This window comes from Carcharhinus amblyrhynchos, chromosome 2 (genome assembly GCF_965287045.1).
Source record: "Carcharhinus amblyrhynchos chromosome 2, sCarAmb.v2.hapA, whole genome shotgun sequence".
Classification (NCBI taxonomy): Eukaryota; Metazoa; Chordata; class Chondrichthyes; order Carcharhiniformes; family Carcharhinidae; genus Carcharhinus; species Carcharhinus amblyrhynchos.
In genome coordinates, this window is record NC_137325.1 from 108842995 (window position 1) to 108863907 (window position 20913).

The 20913-nt window shown below is 42.3% G+C and overlaps 1 protein-coding gene across 1 annotated transcript in view; it reads left to right on the top strand.

Annotated features, from left to right (window-relative positions):
• Positions 1-20913, top strand: part of mrc1a (mannose receptor, C type 1a) — a 136334-nt gene that overhangs the window by 13953 nt on the left and 101468 nt on the right. The window contains exon 4 of the mRNA XM_080217211.1: positions 20349-20513. Within this exon, the coding sequence (XP_080073337.1) occupies positions 20349-20513 (165 nt within the window). The remainder of the gene's footprint in view (positions 1-20348; positions 20514-20913) is intronic.

The window sequence follows — 20913 nt, forward strand, 5'->3', positions numbered from 1 at the left end:
TATTGTCACATGTGTTAGTATCCAGTGAAAAGTATTGTTTCGTGTGTGCTTGTACAGTCGAAACATACCACTCATAGAGAAGGAAAGGGGAGAGTGCAGAATGTAGTGTTGCAGTCATAGCTTGGGTATAAAGGAAGATCAAATTAATGAGAGGTAGGTTTATTCAAAAGTCTGAGGACAGCAAGGAAGAAGCTGTTTTTGAGTGTGTTGGTACATGACTGCAGCAATATTTATTAGTGTAACCACCCATTCTGACAAGAATTAAAAAATGCATCCATACTGATATGGGTGCCCACCACTGCCATGTTGACCTCTCCTGATCCAAACACTCTGGAGATGTCAGCAACAATCAGTGGCACCAGCTCAGGTGCCCTTGTATTGATGGAATGGGTACATGCAAACACAGGGCCATCATGTCCACTTTTGTGTGCCTTACTTTCACAGTGTTTTCACTCATCAGTGAATGACTAACTAACTTTTTGATCATCATGAAAAGAGCAAAGGGAAAGTTGTGGAGAAATTATTCTTGCAGACATTTGTTAGGATATGACTTGAACTAATGGGGGACATCTCAAATAATTTAAAAGGGAAGTGGATAACATTTGAAAAATATATAAAATAAAATGGGTATGAGAAAATAACTGTGAATAACTTGAACAGAGATCAGCACAGATACAATGGGCTGAATGGACTCTAACTGTGTTGTAAAATTCCAATCATTTTTTGCTTAAGCTTATCTGATCAAATAGTTCAGCTGTTATTTCCTGTTTTCTTGTGTTGGTGATGATAGCCTCAGTAAATAGAATTTAAAGTTAATACGTGATGGCTTATCGTTGCTTACCCGTAAGCAGAGTGCTGCACATTTCTTTCGAAGGTCCTTTCACTGGCACATTAGATATTGTCGAACATTGTCTTTAGATGCCACTCACTCTCACTATGTCTAAATCTGAACATAGTTGTGAATCAGGATGTGAATGAATTGCTGACACTGAAAGTTTTGTGCAATGTTAAGCACGTTTTTATTATAGATGAAATGGAGCCTGTGGAAATGTTGACATATAAAAAGTAAATCTGATCACTCTTTTGGTGCTTCAGCTCACTTCCCATTTGGATTGATTAGTGAGGAGAATGCAATTTATAGTAACGAGCAGCTCACATTGTTTTATTACTCATTGACAGATACATAATTCTAACCCAGAGATTATTCTGGTCAATAACAAAGACTGAACGCATAATATTTTCATGGCGTCTATATACTACCTGTCAACCTGTCATCATCAGGAAACGCAGTTGCAATTTTTACGTATATGCTGACAACAGCTCTCCCTCATCACCTGGATTCCTCCATTCTCTTTCAATTATCTGACAGCTTGTCGAGCAACCAACTCTGGAAGAACGGAAGTTTCCTGCAATTAAATATTGGGAGAATAACAAATGAGTAATTGATGAGTGTTTTCTTTTATTGTAAGTAAGATTAGTTATCACGAGTAACGTGCTAAGTATTGGTAGACATTGTCAGTATTAGTAAGGCCTATTAATAGTAGTAAGTTTTATCAATATTGGTAAGGTTTATTATTAATAATAAGGTTTATTTACAGTAATAAGGTTATCATTTAATAAGTAGAGAAATAGCAGGACAGCTCCAAACTCGAGAATGCACATCCTGCATGATGTGGGAACTTCCTTGCCCTGAATAATCATTTGTGAAGGAAGTATCATCAGTTGCAGCAGCTTGAGCCCCAGGTTTCAGAACTCAAGCAGCAGCTGGTATCACTGGGGTGCATCCACGAAACTGAGAGCTATGTGGATAGTACTTTTATATTGCGGTCATCCCACAGTTTAAGAGTAGGCAGGGAGAAATGAAATGGATGATCATCAGATAAATGGAAAACAGAAAAACAGCAGGTAAAACAGGAATTTCCTGAACGTATCTAACTACTATTAAGTTCTGAGTGCAGATGAAAGTGATAATTTATCTGAGGAGTACAGCTAGAGGCAAGTCCATGGCACCATGGATAGTTCAGCAGGTACAAGGCAATTTGGCGAAGCAATGGTGATAGGTGATTCAATACTTAGAGGATGAGTCAGGTGTTTTTGTGGCTATAGATGTGGATGTAGGATGGTGTATTGCCTCCCAGGGGCCAAGGCCAAGCATGTAATTGAGCAGCTGCAGAATTCCCTGAAAGGGAAAGGTAAACAGCCAGCGGTCAGGGTACCAATGATGTAAACATTGGGACTGGATCTGGGGGAGATGGGACCGATACAGGCCGAACTGGTTACACCTAAATATAGTTGGGAGTTCCTTTGCTAGTGCTATTGCAGAGAGTTTAAACTAACTTGGTAAGGATATGGGACTCAGGAGATAATGTCACATAGGAATACCAAGTTGCACAGAATATTGGGAGTGATAAATAGCACTAGAATAATAGTAAATTAATAAGTTGGGTCACCTGTTGTGACCTCCTGAGGTCCTGAATCATCTGATGCACTGTCTCCTGTTGCTGACTTCCTTGATCATTTTTACCTTCACGTCTGCTTGGTTAGATAGGTTATCCTTTTCCACCATTCTTGGGTGAGTTCACCTCACAGCAGCCCCTTAGATCCTGCAGCAAGACCTTCAGGTAAAAGGAGAGGCTCGGGCCTCCCAAGCCTCCTCTCCAGTCCTGAAGTTACTGTGGCTTCAAAAACCCAAGTGCTGATCAGCTTTTCTGACCCATGCTGTGGTCCCTTTAATTGGAGATCCTTCCTTAGACAGAATGGATGCGTCATAACCGCTGACCCCCACAGCCCTCGGAACTCCCAACCCCTCCTACCTTTCTCACCTGCCTTCCCTTGGTAATAAGGAGCCAAGAGGCAGGTGCTAATAGCATTGCTGTGGAAAAGAGTCTCAAGAAACAAACATATAAGAAAATCAGGTCCCTGACCCAAGAATTGTCCCACTATTCTGGCAGGGAATAAGTCCCCAAGATTCAGCCCATATCACCATCCCTGCAGCATCTTGGCCTCAGCTCCTCTGCTACTGAAACCTTCATGCCTTTGTTACTGTTCTGCCTTGTGTTCACTGACCCATACTGGCTCCAGATTGAGCAATACCTCCACTTCAAAACAGTTACCACTGTATTCACATCACTCCATAACCAATGCCACCTCACGATTTCTGTTACCTTCAGCAGCACAACAATCCTCCCAAATAACTGCGCTCATCTAATCCATATAGGAATATAGGCACTGTGGCAATATATGAATAATATAATTTTGTTGCTAAGGTAATGTAGTACTCCTTTTGTACATTGTTTTAAGTTACAGAAGATGAATGTTGGTACTTGCGAACTAATATAAAATCCCAGATGGATAGTGATATTCTCCGATGATATATTTATAAAGAAAGCTTTGCAGAATATCAAGCACTATACCAGATAGGAAAATGCTCCTAAGGAATTAATGAGTGTTAGTGCAAGGCATGCAAATAACAGATCAATCAAAAATGCGCAAAAGGAAAATTACAGAGAAAATAAAAGTTTTCTTAACTTTGTCGTATACAGGATGACTGCTATATCCTTTCTTTAGTGAAAAGACAGCCCCTAAAATAAAGAGCCTGGAACTCACAATAGACTAAAGAAATAAAACGACATCAACTGCAGCAACTGTTTCCACAGTGTCCAAAGCTTCTTCCTCTCATTGTTCTGTAAAGTATAGCATAGCTGCAAAATCTAAATATGAGAGTACAATTCTGTGTCAGGTAGCAATTTCCTGATGCCCAGATATGAGAGCTTGAAGAGAAATGTGGAAAGCAGATCTGATGCTTTTGATCATTGATGTCTGTGAAAGATTTTGAACGTCACCGAATCAGCTACCCACTAAGTATGGGTTAGAATTCTCCAGCTGTTCACATTCGCGGGATTCTCTGGTTCCACCTATAGCATACCCCACCCATGGGTTTCCAGTTGGCATGGGGTGATGTGAATGGGAATTGCCATTGACAGCGGTGGGATTAGAGAATCCCGCCACTAGCAAACAAAATGCCACCTCCTACCGATGGGAAACATGTGGCTGGGAGGGTTGAGAATCTCACCCATGCTTTTCTTTCCAATGTCACCAATCTCGGGGGAGGCGATGGCCTACTAGTACTATTGCTTGACTATTAATCTATATATTCAGCTAATGTTCTGGGACCCGAGTTTGTGGCAGATGATGGAACTTGAATTCAATTTTAAAAATCTGGCGTTAAGAATCTACTGATGGCCATGAAACCATTGCTGATTGTTGGAAAAACCCATCTGGTTCACTAATGTCCTTTAGGGGAAGGGAATCTACCATCCGTACCTGGTCTGAACTGCATCTGAATCCCGTGCCACAACAATGTGGCTGACTTGCAACTTCCCTCTGAAATGGTTTACCCAAGGGCAACGAAGGATGGGCAATAAATGCTGCCCAGCCAGTGATGCCCATGTCCCACAAATGAATACAAAAAATTTTACCATGATTTCCAGAAAGACCAAGCTCATGAAATCACTGTTGACAATTTCACAAAAATCCATGGATACACATGGGCATAAACTGCCTAGCTGGCGAAGACATCTGCATCTGAGTGGGACTTCCATCCACCAAACAGATGTTCCTGTGACTCCAGCTGACTGATTGTCCTGGAGATTATTTGAATGTGAAAGGTGGGTTACTGAGCCAAGAAGTTGTCCTTGACGGGAGGACATGATTCGCTGCACCAGGCCTTTGGAGAAAATAGAGATCTGCCAACATGTAAGGAGAAAATACTTCATATTTCCACAGAAAACTTTGCTCACTGTTGATGTGGTCTGTGCATGGCCAAGCTCTGGTGTCACTTACACAGTTCACGCCTTCATAGAACCCCAGAACCCCCCTCTGGACAATCTTTGAATATGGAATACCAGTGCTGAACAATCCAGTTGGGCAGACTGCTGGTTGCATTTCACTGAATTTCACAGTAACTTCATTGCAGTGTTAATGTAAACCTTACTTGTGACTAATGAATAAACTTTACTCATTGTCATGTCATTTGCCACGCATATGTAGGCATGCTCATGTTACACTGCAGGGCTTGTTGTTTAAAGAGGGAGAACAGAATACATTTCAGGACAGGTTTCTAGCCCTCTTGGTTATTTTGGCTAGACTGCCAAAAGAAACCGCAACATGTGGCCTGAAATCTTACATTGGCTCCAGATTGATCAATTCCTCCATTTCAAAACTGTTATCACTGTTTTCACATCACTCCATAACAAATGCCTAAGATGTGGTGTTTGTGCTTGATTAGATATCAGCTGTAGTTTGATGGTTAGCATCTTGCATCTGAGTCAGAAGGTTGTAGGTTGATGCCCCAGTCCAGAGCTTTAAGCACAGCAAACCAGGCTAACGTTCCAGTGCAGAACTAAGGTGCTGCCTTTCAGATGAGACATTTAAGCAAGGCCCTGTCTGCCCTTTCAAAGATTCCATGGCATGATATTAAAGAAAAGCAAGGGCCTTATATTGACCTGCTCAATATGGATCCCTCACCAACATCACTAAAGCAGAGTATTTGATTATTATCTCATTGTTATCTGTGCGCTCTTGCTGTGTCCACATTGGCTGCTCCTATCTCTCACATTAAAAGAATGGCTTCTCTTTCAAAAAAAGGGCAAAACACTGCAGATGCTGGAATCTGAAAGAAAAACAGAGAATGTTGGAAAATCTCAGCAAGTCTGGCAGCATCTGTGGAGAGAGAATAGAACGTTTTGAATCTGGATAAGCTTTGTCAGCTCTGACAAAGGGTCATTCCAACTCAAAACAGTGGCTCTATTCTCTCTCTGACCTGCTAATTTTTCAAGCATTTTCTTTTTTTTGTTTCTCTTCAAAAGTACCTTGTTGACTGTAAGTTGCTTTGGAACATCTGGAAATTGTACAAGTTGCTACATTCAATCATTTTCTTTTTTATTCTACTGCCATGATTACATTTTGGGAGTATGAATTAATTATTGAATTATATACCACAACGTAATATAACATGAGATGGACTCTCACAACTCTCACAAACTTCATTTAAGAAACAATCGCATAGCTTTTTCCTCTTAAGGAATAAAAACCAACATAGGAACTCCTGATTTTCACTGTGAAATTTAAGTTTAAGATGTCCTTGAAATTTACTTGTGCTTGTGTCAACAAGCTTTATTGCTCATGTGAGTTTCAATTTGATCCCTGGTCTGTATTGAGTTCAGCTCATGTTATCTGGGTAGGAGAACATCAAAGTACATCAAGCCTAATGAACAAAAACAGGTCATTCTGCACAACTGATCTAAGCCAGAATCTATGCTTCCCAGGAACCTCTCCCCACCCATGGGGAATGCTCAGCCGCCCTCAAAATTGCTCAATTGCAGACATGATTCCAAATATGAATCAAGTTTGGTTGTGATTCTGCCTGTTTTAAAAGAGATTGCCCAGACTTCCTGCATCAGTGTACATCTGAGAGATAACCATTCAGGAGAAACAAAGGTTTATCATCCCAATGTGGACAAAAATGGAGGCAGAAGAGCCATAAATTCAAATTTTCCACCCAATTTCTGATGGCTTCCTTTTCTTTATTAATTCATGGGATGCGGGAATCGCTGGCTGGGCCAGTATTGGTTGCCCATCTCTAATTGTCCTTGAACTGATTGGCTTCAAAGATCATTTCAGAAGGCATTTTAAGAGTCAACCAGATTGCTGGTTACATGTAGGCCAGACCAGGTAAGAATGGCTCATTTCCTTCTCTAAAGGAGATTAATGAATCAAATGGGTTTTTAGCATCTTGTCAGGGAACTTCAAAGATTATTATATTGACCTCCAGAATATTTATTTATTCAGTTGTGCACTATAGTCCCATTATGAATGCATGGCTGAGTTCAAAATAGATTTAGGTCATCAGGGCTGGTTTACGCAGCTACAGAAGGTATGGTGTACGTTGTTTGATTGATGGTTTTATGAACAGTTAATAGGTTAACAGTTGAAGAGGCTTTTGAGTTACTGCTGTTTAGTTTGAAAGATTAATAAACACTTGAGGAGAGAAAGGTTTGCTTCATTATTTGTGGATTGGGTGCCAATCCAGTGTGGTGTTTTGTCCTGAATGGTGTCAAGCTTCTTGAGTGCTGTTGGAGCTACATTCACCCAGGCAAGTGGAGAATATTCCATCACACTCCTTACTTATGCTTTGTAGATGGTGGATAGGCTCTGGGGAATCAGGGGTTGAGTTATTCGCTGCAGGACTCCTAACCACTGAGGTGCTCGTTAGACCATAGTATTTATCTGGCTAGTCCAGTTCAGCCTCTGATTGATGGTGAAGCCCAGGATGTTGATAGTGTTTTGATGTTTTATACTGGACCTCATAAAATTAATTTCTTTCAAAACAATAGACAAAAAAATCACTGAGTTAAACAGTTGAGATTGTTGTAAGTTGAAAATTAATAGTTCGAAGTTATCAAGTGACATTTACTAAAGATTCTAAGTAAACATGTCAAACAGTAGGAATGTTCTATGAAAATACATAGCTGAGAAAAAACCCTTGCTCATAACTGTCGTATTTCCTGTAAATGTTTGGAACTTTCACTCTGTTAGAAAGCTCAGCCAATTGGAAAGGGGGAATATCTATGCCTGACAATCATTTCACAGCGTAAGGGCAACCAGAACACATAGGACACAGAAAATGCCTGCCTGAGTTATCACACATCATTTGGCACAATTTTCTTGTGATTTATGAAATAAAGATTTGATTGATTTAACTTTCTCTTCAACATATTTAATGCACTGTTCTTAACTGTGACATGACTTTATTGTGGACATAAAAGGTGATTCCATCGCACGATTCCTTCTGTACTTTTGGCATCCTATCACTTACTCAGTTGGCCAATTCCCAATTGATCGACTGACTTCCCGCAATAATCAGGCAACAGCTTTGTTTTAGTGGACAGATCTGAAATCCCACATCAGTTTAAAATAAATTGCTTTGGTAAATTTGTGAATGGCTGCTGACCATGTAGAAGGTATTTTTTGAATGACTTAATTTTCCTCGAATAATGGAGTCAGAGTCCCTCGTCAAATGTAATATAGAGTTGAAACATTCAAGTCATTATTGTCTTCAACCAATAATAGATGTATTGTTGCATTACTCTGTGATAAAATGAAATTGCTCAGTCATTTGCTTTCAGTTTAGAATGATGTTAGTTAAAGTAAGCTGCTTTTTTTTAATGTCTGCTATTTCCAATCATTTACTTGGGGTAAACAAAGTTGCATTTTGTAAGTCAGCAGTTTTAATTGCTTACTTGAGTAAATTAAGTTGCTGATGGTATATCCTTTCCCAACGACCCAGGATGGTCTTCCTCTAGCAGTCATTGATAAGAACTAAAATAATTAATGCAATGTTTATATAACTGACTTGACATGTTGCCTTAATGACCCATGAGTTGGTAATGGCTTTCAACAACAAGTGTTGTTTGACGCAAGGTAACAGTGATGGAGTTGATAACAAGTACAAGGGAGCTGTTGTGTCTTCATCAGATGCAATTGCAAGCTGTGCTTGTTTATAGGTTAAGAGTGGGGTGTTTTCAGTACTTTGTGAACTATTACACGGAACTCGTGAATTTGGTCATGACCTTCTGATCTGGCGGATTTGCCAAGTTTCCCAGGCAGGCACACAGCCATCTGGAACTTCCCAAAAGCTGATGAATTAACATTTGTTGCAAAAATCCAAGCAGGAAGATTCACTTCTGATGTGCCGGAAACTATCAAACTCATATGATCCCTATAGTGCTGAAGGAAGCCATTTGGCCCATTGAGTCCACACTGATCACAATCCCACTTGGGCCCTATCCCCACAACCCCACATATTTACCCCACTAATCTATGCATTCCAGGACACTAAGGGGCAATTTAGCATGGCCATCGCACCTAACCTGCACATCTTGGGACTGTGGAAAGAAACTAGTGCACCTAGAGGAAATCCCATGCTGACACAGGGAGAACATGCAAACATGAACCTGGGTCCCTGGCACTGTGAAACAGCGGTGTTAACCACTGTGCTACTGTGCTGTCCATCGTTGTTACCCCAGCATGATCTGATCTGGAAGCCCATCTAGTCCAGATTCAAATCTCATCTCTGCCGTTGTGTTCCTCATGCCAGTATTTATGACAGTCAATGGTGATGTTTTGGTAAATTGTTTCACTTCTGGTCTATGTTAAGTATTAAATGTCACTGTTTGGAGATATCTACTGAAAGTTTGTTAACAGTACAATGTTTTGAACTTTTTTTGGGGCAGGGGAGGTGGTGACAGCGGCTCATTGAATTTAAATTCTCGAATTGTAAGCAAGCCTATGATGACCATGTAATCACAATTAATTGTTATAAAACCCATTTGGTTTATTAATGTTCTTTAGGGAAGGAAACCTGCCTCCTTACCTGGTCTGGCCTACATGCGATTCCAGATCGTCAGCAGTGCCGTTGACTCTTAACTATTCAATGAAATGATCGAGCAGGCCAGTCAGTTCAATGGCAGTTAGGGAATGGGCACCATGTCCCATGAAAGAATGAATTAAAAACGTGTTAATTAAAAGCCAGAAAGATTCATACATCAGTTGATTCACTAACATTAATTTTCAACTCACAAGTACATTACCAAGCATGGCAGCAATAATTTAAAGTTAAAGTTCCACCCAAATGGAACATTAGAAATAACAATTTGTTTATATTCAAAGAAGGAGCACTTTTGAATCCAAAAACACATCTGTATATGCTAAGTTCTACTTCAAGAATGGCATTTTAACAGATTCTTTTCCATCCTCTTGTTATTTGGAGTTCTTTACCTAAGCCAAATGTTTAAATACACAAAATCCCATTCCCAACTCATCAAAACTTATTCTAATTCTGAAAGGTTTTATATTTGCGCTGATTGTAATGGGATGGCATGATGGCACAATGGTTAGCACTGTTGCCTCACAGCTGCCAGGGTTCTGGCTTCAATTCCAGCCTCAGGCCACTGTCAGTGTGGAGTTTGCTCATTCTTCTCGTGTGTGCCTGGGTTTCTTCCTACAGTTCAAAGATGTGCAGGTTAGGGGGATTAGCCATGCTAAATTGTCCCTTAGTGTCAGGGGATTGGAGTGGTACGTAGATTGGGTTACAGGAATAGGACCTGTCGGATTGTGGTTGATATAGACTTGATGGGCTGAATGGCCTTCTTTTGCACTGTAGGGATTCTATGAAGATTTTATGAAATGCAAATAACCACTTGAGTCACATTATTCAATTGTCATCTTCAGCCCAGAAAACCAGGAAAAGGTGACTAACAATGTCAAGAAATTCAACAACAAAAATTTCAAGAGGAAATTAGACAGTTAGCTGAACAGGAAGAATTTGCAGGGTTAGGGGGAGAAGGTAGGAGAATGGAACCATGTGAGTTGCTCATTTGGAGAAGCAGCATAGATATGATGGTGGGTCATGTGGGGTATGTGTGTGAAACAAAGCCACTGCTACAGAAATGAGGCATTTTAAATTCCACCAAGAGATCAAGGGCTGAGGGGGCATGAGGGAGAGCTCGCAACCGAAGTTTGAGAGTTACGGTCCCCATACTGACAAGACTTAGAGTGAATTTCCATCCCTGAATTTCTGTAGGCCATTCTGTGCTGGATTCCTGGTCTTGTCTGCAGGTAGTCATTCTTTAGTTACAAGAACTAGGATGAGAAAAGGAGACATGCATCAGTTTAGTAAATAAGTTTGACTAACAAGTATATCTTACTTGACCTTGAATGATATTATGTTACAAAGCAGAAGAGGAAAAACATTTGATTTATTGCCCCAGTGTAAATGTTATCTCTTTAATTAGACTGGTCACCATATTCCCTGCCTTTCCACGTGCTTCCTTTCCAATAAACAATTCACTTTTAATTACTTACATAATCCATAACTCTGTAGTTCCTTGTAATAATGTCTTGTCCTAATAACCATTTGCATGCAAATATTTCTCCAGCCACCCCCTTTTTTTTATCTGTTGTTAAGCTTATGTTTGTTTGTAACTCTACGTATTTATTGACAACACTCTGTCCATGCCATTTTTCATTGTCTGAATGGGCCAAGTACCATTTTGCATCTGTGCAAATGAGATACGCTGTGATGTTTAAGGTCGCTGTATTTTCTGGATACCACTCCCACAAGAACCTTTTTTTGATGCAGTGCCTTCAACCTAGTGGAACAGTGATATATTTCTAAGTCAGGATGGTCTGTGACTTAGAGGAATACTTGTAGGAGATGGTGTTCCCATCCATTTACCTTTATTTTGCCACCAGAAGAAGAGGCTGGAGCCTCAGCTTGATAAGGTACATGGGCTAGTTACCAAGGAGAAGTGTTGTGTCTTTAACATTGGGAGGTAATCAGATGTTTCCTGATGGTCACAGGATATATACCGAATGGCCGGAATATGTGTGGAAATTCCAGAGAGAAAGAACACACAGACTAATCTTCAAATAAGAATCTTGGTTGTCGTGGAGAAGAGTGAAATGGCAGCAAGTAGTTGAGACGGACCTCTCTCCAAATGGAGACTGTGATATCAGGACTTGATGCAGCAATTGGTCATTGATGTTTCTTCAGAAGGAACTCTTCAAAAATGCAGCTAAAGAAAATACAACAAAACTTATTCCAACTTATAAATCAAAGGGTTTCATTAAGAAACATCATTATTCCAAAATTGGGGCCTCACCTTCGGCCACTCCAAGCTTCCGCAATTCTACATAGTTCCTTATTTATAGTGAATCAGCTGGTTAGCTGATTATCACATCACTCTGTAATTGGTTCCTTGGTTTACTGGGTCAGCTGACCCTTACATCTTATTCCCATTGGTCACATTACATCCTATCAAAGTTGTCACCACTCACATTCTAACAACTGAGTTTGTGAACACGACTGGCAGCTGTTTGGCGAAATGCACCATTCAGCTACTGCTTTGTGAGGAAAGCACAGTCTTCTGATGCAGTGTCAAATAATAATAGTGAAGTTATCCACCCAGATCAACGGACCAGTACCAACAAATGAGACCTATCATTTCTGCACCATTCTCCCATCTCAGAAAAAAACAGGGAGAAGCTCAAGGAAGGCCACATTTGTACACAAGGCCACGTTCTCAATTTATAAACTATAACAGAATGTTGAAAATATTTTCAAAATATTTTAGGAAAACATTTTCTAAAAATGTTCACATTTTAAAAATGTCTCAATAAATCAAGTAAAACATTTTAACAACCTGAAACAATAAAACATTTGTTGGAATTTGATGCAGAGGTGAGGGTTGGGACTGGGGTGGTGTTTCATACTATTAGGGAATTATTAGAATCAGGCAGCAAGGAGAATGAGACTTAAACTACCACTAAACCTTGAGAAACTTTCCTTTCTCTGCCTCAGCATTCTGCTTAGTGTCAGGGTGAACATCTCCTATCATCTGCACCCCAGAAACACTTCCTCTTTCCATAGAATATCCAATTGTTCCTCAAGCTTTGTAACTTTGAGCTGCAACAAAATACATTGGGAAGCATTTATTACATATTTCATTTATTTGTGCACAGGATGTGGGCACCACTGGCTAGGACAGTATTTATTGTCAATCCTCAACTGACCTTCAGAAGATGGTAGTGAGCCACCTTTCTGAACTGCTTCAGGTTATAGAACATAGAACATAGAACATTACAGCGCAGAACAGGCCCTTCGGCCCACGATGTTGCGCCGACCAGTTACAAAAACAATGACCCACTAGCCTATACCAATCCCTTTTCGTCCATAAACCTATCCAGAGATCTCTTAAACGCCCCCAAACTAGACGCATTTACAACTGCAGCAGGCAGGGCATTCCAATCCCTCACCACCCGCTGGGTAAAGAACCTACCCCTGACATCCGTCCTGTAGCTACCCCCCCTTAATTTAAAGCCATGCCCCCTCGTGCTAGCTTTCTCCATCCGAGGAAAAAGGCTATCACTATCCACCCTATCTAAACCTCTAATCATCTTATATGTTTCAATAAGATCCCCTCTTAGCCGCCTTCTTTCCAACGAAAACAACCCTAGATCCCTCAGTCTCTCCTCATAGGACCTCCCCACCATACCAGGCAACATCCTAGTAAACCTCCTCTGCACCCTCTCCAACGCCTCCACATCCTTCTTGTAATGCGGGGACCAGAACTGCACACAGTACTCCAAGTGCGGCCGCACTAGAGTAGTGTACAGTTGCAACATTACACTGCGACTCCTAAATTCAATCCCCCTACCAATAAACGCCAAGACACCGTACGCCTTCTTGACAACCTTATCTACTTGATTCCCAACTTTCAGGGATCTATGTACACACACACCTAGATCCCTCTGTTCATCCACACTATTCAAAGTCCTCCCGTTAGCCCTATACTCGACACATCTGTTGCTCCTACCAAAGTGAATTACCTCACACTTCTCCGCATTAAATTCCATCCGCCACCTCTCGGCCCAGCTCTGCAACCTATCTAAGTCTCCCTGCAGACTATGACACCCTTCCTCACAATCTACCACACCTCCAACTTTGGTGTCATCAGCAAATTTACTAATCCACCCAACTATACCCTCATCCAGATCATTAATAAAAATTACAAACAACAGTGGCCCCAAAACAGATCCCTGAGGCACACCATGTAGCAAAGGTACACACACAATACTATTTGGGAAAGAGTTCCAGGATTTTGATCCGATGACAGTGAAGGAGAGGTGATATATATCCAAATGAGGGTGGTGAGTGGCTTGGAGAGCACTGATGGTGTTCTCTTGTATCTGCTGCTCTTGTTCTACTGGATGGTAGAGGTAGAGGGTTTAGAAGGTGCTATCTATTGAGCCTTGGTGACTTCTGCAGTACATCTTATTGGTGGTACACACTGCTGTGTGGAGGAAGTGAATGTTGAAGGTGGTGGACAGCGTACTAATCCAGCAGCTGCTTTGTATTGGATGGTATCAAGCTGCCTGAGTGTTGCTGGAGCTGCATTTCTGTAAGTAAGTGTAGAGCATTCCATCACATTTCTGACCTGTGTCTTGTAGATAGTGAAAAAGGTTTGAGGATTCGGGAGCTAAGTTTCTTGCTACAGACTTCCCAGCCTCTTATAATCACAGTGTCCCTATGGCTGGTCCAGTTCAGTTTTTGGTTAGTCTTAAATCCCAGGACATTGATGGTGGGGGGATTGTGAGGGGATTCCACTATCAAGATAAGACTGAAGCATTTGCAACAATTGTCAGCGAGCATCTTTTGCTCCTGATGTCCTGGGCTCCCCCTTGATTGAGTATCGGGATAATTGCGAAGTCTCCTCCTCCTCCTGTTAGTTGTTAATTGTCTACCACCATTTGTAATTGGATTCAGCAGGACTGCAGAGCTTAGATCTGATCAGTTGGTTGTGGAATCACTTTGTTCTTTCTATCGCGTGCTACTTCCACTGTTTGGCATGCATATATTCTTGTGCAGTAGCTTCAGGTCAGCACCTCATTTTTAGATAAGACTGGTGTTGCTTGTGGCATGCCCTCCTGCACTCTACATTGAACCAGGGTTGATCCCCGCAGCTCGATGGTAATGGGAGATACGCTGGGCCTTGAGGTTTGAGGTTGAGTTCAATTCTGCTGCTGCCAATGGTCAAGTGTTGTTCAACATGGAGATGTACTGACTCAGCAGCTGTGTGTTAGTGGTTGTTGATTAGCATGAGATTTCCTTGCCCATGTTTGACTTGATGCCATATAACTGCATTGTGTCTGGAGCTGATGTTGAGGACTCTCAGGGCAACACCCTCCCAACTGTATACCACTGTATCACTGCCTCTGGTCTGTCTGTCCTGAATGTGAGACAGGATATACTTTGGAATGGTGATGGTGGTGTCTGGGACATTGTCTGTGAGGAATGATTTCGTGACTGTGATTATGGCAGGTTGTTTCTTGACTAGTCCATAGAATATCTCTCCCAATTTTAGGATACTGGGTTTCCCATTATCATTTTCAGTCAATGCTAGGCAGTCCATCTAGTTTAATTCCATTTTTAGATGCTGTGGCTTGATACAACTGAGTGACTAGTTAAGCCATTTCAGTGGGCACTTAATGGTCAACAACATCGCTGTGGATGGGATTTTCCAGCCCTGTCATAGCAGGACCTGCCACTGGAGATTCGGCAGCCCAACTAAGAGTTCATTGACTTTCAGTGGGACTGGGCGACCCCGATAATGGATAGGGATGGAAAAAATGGTTTACAGAATGTAGGTTCCATATGGCACGAGTTCCAACTGTCTTGTTATAATAACTTAACTCATAGTGTTCTGAAATTTAAATAATCATAAGATTTTCCACTGAGCATATCAATAAGACAAGATTGTGGACAGCATGGTGGCACAGTAGTTAGCACTGCTGCCTCACAGCACCAGGAATCTTGGTTCGATTCCTGTCTTGGGTGGCTGTCTGTGTGGAGTTTGCACATTTCCCCCCCCCCCACCGTGTCTGCGTGGGTTTCCTCCAGGTGTTCTGGTCCCTTCCCACATTCTGAAAGACATGCTGGTTAGGTGCGTTGGCCATGTTAAATTCACCCTCAGTGTACCCAAACAGGCGCCGTAGTGTGTTGACTAGGGGATTTTCACAATAACTTCATTGCAGTGTTAATGTAAGCCTACTTGTGACACTAGTAAATAAACTTTATAGATTATTGAGTAAGTGCTGAACAAAAAAAGTCGCTCTTTCCTATTAGCCACGTTTGAGTTGCGAGGGAATGAATATTAGTTTACAGAATTGGTCCTTGTTATGGAGCGTGAGAAATATTTGGTACAGCTCAATAGTAACAGCAACTTCATCATTTATTACCATTTTGTCATTTTCTGTTAACTATCCAAATAATAGCACCAACTTGGTGTAATCATTTAGTATGATGGAATCAACAATTTGAAATTGTTTTGCTGATCTGGAATAACCTGTGAAAATATGTTGAAAAGTTGCCAATGCAATATTACACTGCTTTTAAGTCTGCAAACTCACATGATTCTTTTGTTCACTGACATTTGGAGCTGATTGTTAGATGTATATTGCAATCACTTTATTTTCCTGTTTACAATATTTGGCACTTTACAAGTTGCCTTAGAAATCCCAGTTTCCTCTCTTTCCTAATCTATGGCACAGCTTTCCTCCCTTTTTGGATCAGAGCAGCATTAGTTGTTTGGAGACAGGAAAAGGAAGGGACATCACTTCTTTTTCCACCAAGATTATATCCAATATGTCTCTGGCCTCACTTCGCTGTTGTGCATTATTTTATTTCTGGCCTCTGCTATATCAAATATACAAATTCTTGGCTACATGCAAGAGAAAAATCTGCATTCTATAGAGTCCAATCCTTTCCTATTTCCGAAGCAACTAAAAAGGTGTCAAAATAAGCTGCAACATTATATATTTTTAAAAATGTGTTCATGGGACGTTGGCATCGCAGGTTGGACCTGCATTTATTGTCCATCACTAACTGCCCTTGAAAAGGCTGCCTTCTTGCACCCACTGCAGTCCAGTGCAGAAAAATTCACTGAGTTTCAGCTCAAGTATAACATGCTTTGGCTACTGCCATTGGCAGGAAAAGGGTGTGGGTGAGAGGAGTGAGAGGGTTTGGTGGCGGTATTGCAGGGTTGATAGGGAAGATAATGAACAGAGAACGGGCTTTTCACTCCAGCAGGATTCTCTGTTCCTGCTGCAGGGAACAGAGGTTTGGCTGAGTCCCAAATATTCCATCCTCGCTTACAGTGGCAAGGGGGCATGAATTGCCGGAGAATTCTGGCCCGGGTTTAGTTCCAGGCACTGAACCCCTCGAGATTCTCCCTTTCCCTGAAGGGAAAGATAATTGAACACAGGTGGCTGCCTGCTGAGCAAAAACCATTAAAGTGTCAATCAAAGACTTGTTTAAGGCACTGAATTTGAAATTGAATGAATTCATAGAATTTGAACAATTTTCTAGGTATTTACATGGTCCTGTGCTTTCTAAGAGGGTTCAGGGACTAGCAATAATGGCAGTACTAAAAAATGGGGCAGAATGAGCAGTTGCGGAGGAAGGAATTTCTCCCTCCCTATCCCCCCTCACCTCATTAGAGTGACTTCTCCTGTCTGCCAGAGGACATGACAGGGATTTTCCCACACCTGCAGCTTCTGACAGAGAGAAAGGGGAATCTCTTCTGCTAAATGGAGTGCTGCTGGGATTTGGAAACCTGCCCAGAGGGGGTGGCAATTAAAGTGGCCAGGCCACTTCAAAGATTTCACAGTCCATTGACAGAATGAAGACTTTAATTAGTGAAATGTCTAAAATCACCACACCAAGAGTGGTGTTCAGGTTTCCCAGGCTAGAAGGGGCAGTTTAGACATGAGACCCCCATCTCCCCCACCCCAGGAAAAAGATACCCTCAGTCAACCTCTTGATACATGATATGTACAAATATAGACACTTAGTTCTGAAAGTCATGCCAGTCCATTCATTTCCTATTTCATGTAAATTAAAAAAAAATTTCCATCATGTTTTCTTTTTCTGAATTTGGTCATGAATTGTGGCATTGCTACTAAAGCCAACTTTTATTGCCCATCCTTCATTACCATTGACATGATGGTAATGAGCCACATTCTTGAACCGCTCTAATCCATTTGGTGTGGGTACGCTGACAGTGCTGTGGGGGAGGGAGTTCCAGGTTGTTGACCTAGCGACAGTGAAGGAAAGGCAATATAATTCAGGATGCTGTGTGACTTGGAGGTGCACTTGCAGGAAGTGGTGCTCCCATGTGTCTGTCCTTGGCCTCTCATTTTACCATTGTAGAAGAGGTTGGAGATCACCTTTACCTTTCTAGATGTTAGAGTTCACGAGTTTGAAAGTGCTACAAATAATTCTTGCAGCGCATCTTGTAGATTGTACACACTGCTGCCACTGTGTGCCAGTGAGGAAGAGACCCTTTAAGGTGGTGGAAATTTTATGGTTTTACTCTCTAAACACAGTACATGGATTAGATCAACCACCCAGTCTCAGTTATGATTTTCCTCTTGTAGCCCTTTATTTGGAGACAGTGCCTGTATGAATACATACTCCATTCTAAAATTTTGCATAGAAACATAGAAACTAGAAGCAGGAGTAGGCCATTCAGCCCTTTGAGCCTGCTCTGTCATTCATTTTGATCATGACCGATCATCAAATTCAATATCCTGATAGCCCCTTCCTCCCATATCCTTTGATCTCTTTAGCCCCAAGACATACATCTAATTTCTTCTTGAAATCAGATAACGCTTTGGCCTCAACTGTTTTCTGTGGTAATGAATTCCAAATGTTCACCACCCTCTGGGTGAAGAAATTTCTTTTCGTGTTCTCATTATTTTCTGAAGGAAGTTTTTCACAGCTGGTAATTTCTCATGAACCTACTGGCACTCCACCCTCCCTAATCGCTGCTTGCTTCATTTATGTTGTGGTTGTATGAACAGCAGAGTAGTGAACTAGGATCCGAATGCATATAGGGAAAGCTTTCATTTTCATTTTGTATCTAGAACCTAATATGAAATCAAACAAAATTTACAATGTCAAATGAGGCGTCCCTGTGTGAGCTGGGCAATCAGGTTAAAAAATGGTTAAAAGTTACATTCGATTACAAACTATATTTTCATTGTGCCATGATAATGCTACACGATAACAAAGAATGATTTTAAACACAAGGATCTGATATGCTTCCAAAAATAAACAAAGTGCCCGATGGGGGTGAAAACGGGAGATTTTGGGCGTGCTTAATTTTATGAATCTCCAGCATGCTGTTCCCCAGAATGACACAGAGAGATTCACACTGGTAAGAGAGGGGTGGGGCTTCATCCTGCCACAGAGGCCAGAATCAGTGCGCTGAGCGGGCCACAGCACATGCGCTGATCTGTCTGTCAATGGGAGATCAGTGCCTCTGCACTGCCCCCCGCCCTCCCCCACCCCTGCTCTCCCCCCCCCATCCCACTCCCCATTGCCGACCACCTGATTTCTTTTCCAGCTCCCTCTCCCTCTGCTGATCATCGTCTCCCCATCACCCCCCCTCAATCACTGGCCTACCTGCACCCGCCCCCATCATTGATCTACTTGATAACTGCCCAGGCCAGCCCCTCCATGTGCAGCCCCAACCCTCCCCTTCTGTAGGCCCATTCATTTGCCCCCACCCATATGCAGCCCCAATCTCCTCCCGGCATTTGCATCAACAAAGAACAAAGAACAGCCCAGCATGGGAAACAGGCCCTTCAGCCCAATGAGCCCGCGCCACCGCATCTTCCCACACCTACTGTGCCCTGTGTGTACGTGAATGGAACCCCTAATGTAGCCAGATTCAGGGGAGAATAGTGTCAATTTGGTATACCAATCAGCCTAAGAGCACATCTTTGGGGTGTGGGAGGAAACCGGAGCGCCCGGAGGAAACCCACGCAACCACAGGGAGAATGCACAAACTCCCACAGACACAGGCCCAAATCCATGTATCTGCACAGCTAGCAGTGATAGTCACTGAGCTGTTGTGGCGCCCTTCTGCTGGTCCAGGATTAAGCATACACAACGACACAAAGTACTAGGCCACTCCCGGAACCTCCAAGAGCAGCCCATGCACGACCCACTGTGTGCATGCCCCTCTTGCCTTTTCCCTCCCTCTTCCATTGATCCCATTGCAGAATATGCAGCAGTCCCCTCACCACCAATTGGCCCTGCCCCTTCATTGGCCCAGTCCCTCTGGCCCCACTGTCTTGGCATTGCCTGGCACCTGGTAGGCAGTGCCAGGGTGCCAGGCTGACACTGCCAGGCTGGCACTGCCCAAGGGGCACCCTTTCCCCTGACCTCCCAGCAGGGTCCTCAATGGCCTTTGTCCTCACCAGGTGGGTGGGTGATCAAGCCTGGTCACCTTTGATGGGAACCTGGTTTCTGCTGGCGGGAACCTCTCCCAGCAGGGTGGGAGACAGTAGCGAGCGTGGAGACTACCGTCTTGGCTCGCTAATCATATTGAACTTCAGATTACAATATGGTAATCAGCCTCACACCAATTTCTGGCGCAAGGCTAATTGCATTGAGAAACATTGCCAGGGAGACTCGGATTTGGCCTGATGCCTGTCACCAAGTCCTGTTACAGAGCTCCCACTGATGTCTCCCAGCTGACTGTGCTACTCAAGCAGCGCAGTGGGCTACGAGAATCCCCCCCATAGCTGAATGGAGAGTGAATTAACTATGTATTGCTTCTGTACATAACCAGGAGAAGTGTTTTTTTTACATGACAAGAGAATGAAATATCTTCCAGATGGAGGATCAATTTACAGTGGAACTTATCTGTTTTTTTCAGCGAACAAGTGTGATACGTTATGGTACAAAGATCCTGTAACAAGTAACTGCTATCAAATCAACTACAATTCAGCTCTAACATGGCATGAAGCAAGAAGAAGTTGCCAACAACAGAACTCAGACTTGTTGAGTGTGACGGAGCTACACACCCAAGCATTTCTGTCAGGTAACGAATGATTGCAGTTCCGTGCAAATGTTTTCACTTCTATTGTCAAGCAGAACACAGATCCTCACACCTAGTAAATTATTAACTTTATTGATCTGTTGCTGTGAGAATGGCCTCAAAAACTTACATCATGTTTCAACAGTCACCTCAGTGATCTGTGTTTCCATCTGATTACAACCAGTTTTTATTCCTTTGATCAAACATTTATGCTTTCTTGTTGCCCCTCCCAAGTCCCGCAACAGCAGAAAGATTAACAGTGACAATGATGGATGTTTTTGAGACCCATGAAGGCTACACAGGGAGATGTGGAAGCCTGGGCGAGGGTAATGATTGCGAGGTCTCAGGAAGGGAATTGGAAGACAAACAAGATTTCAGGAATGAGTTTCCAAAGCCCTTCACA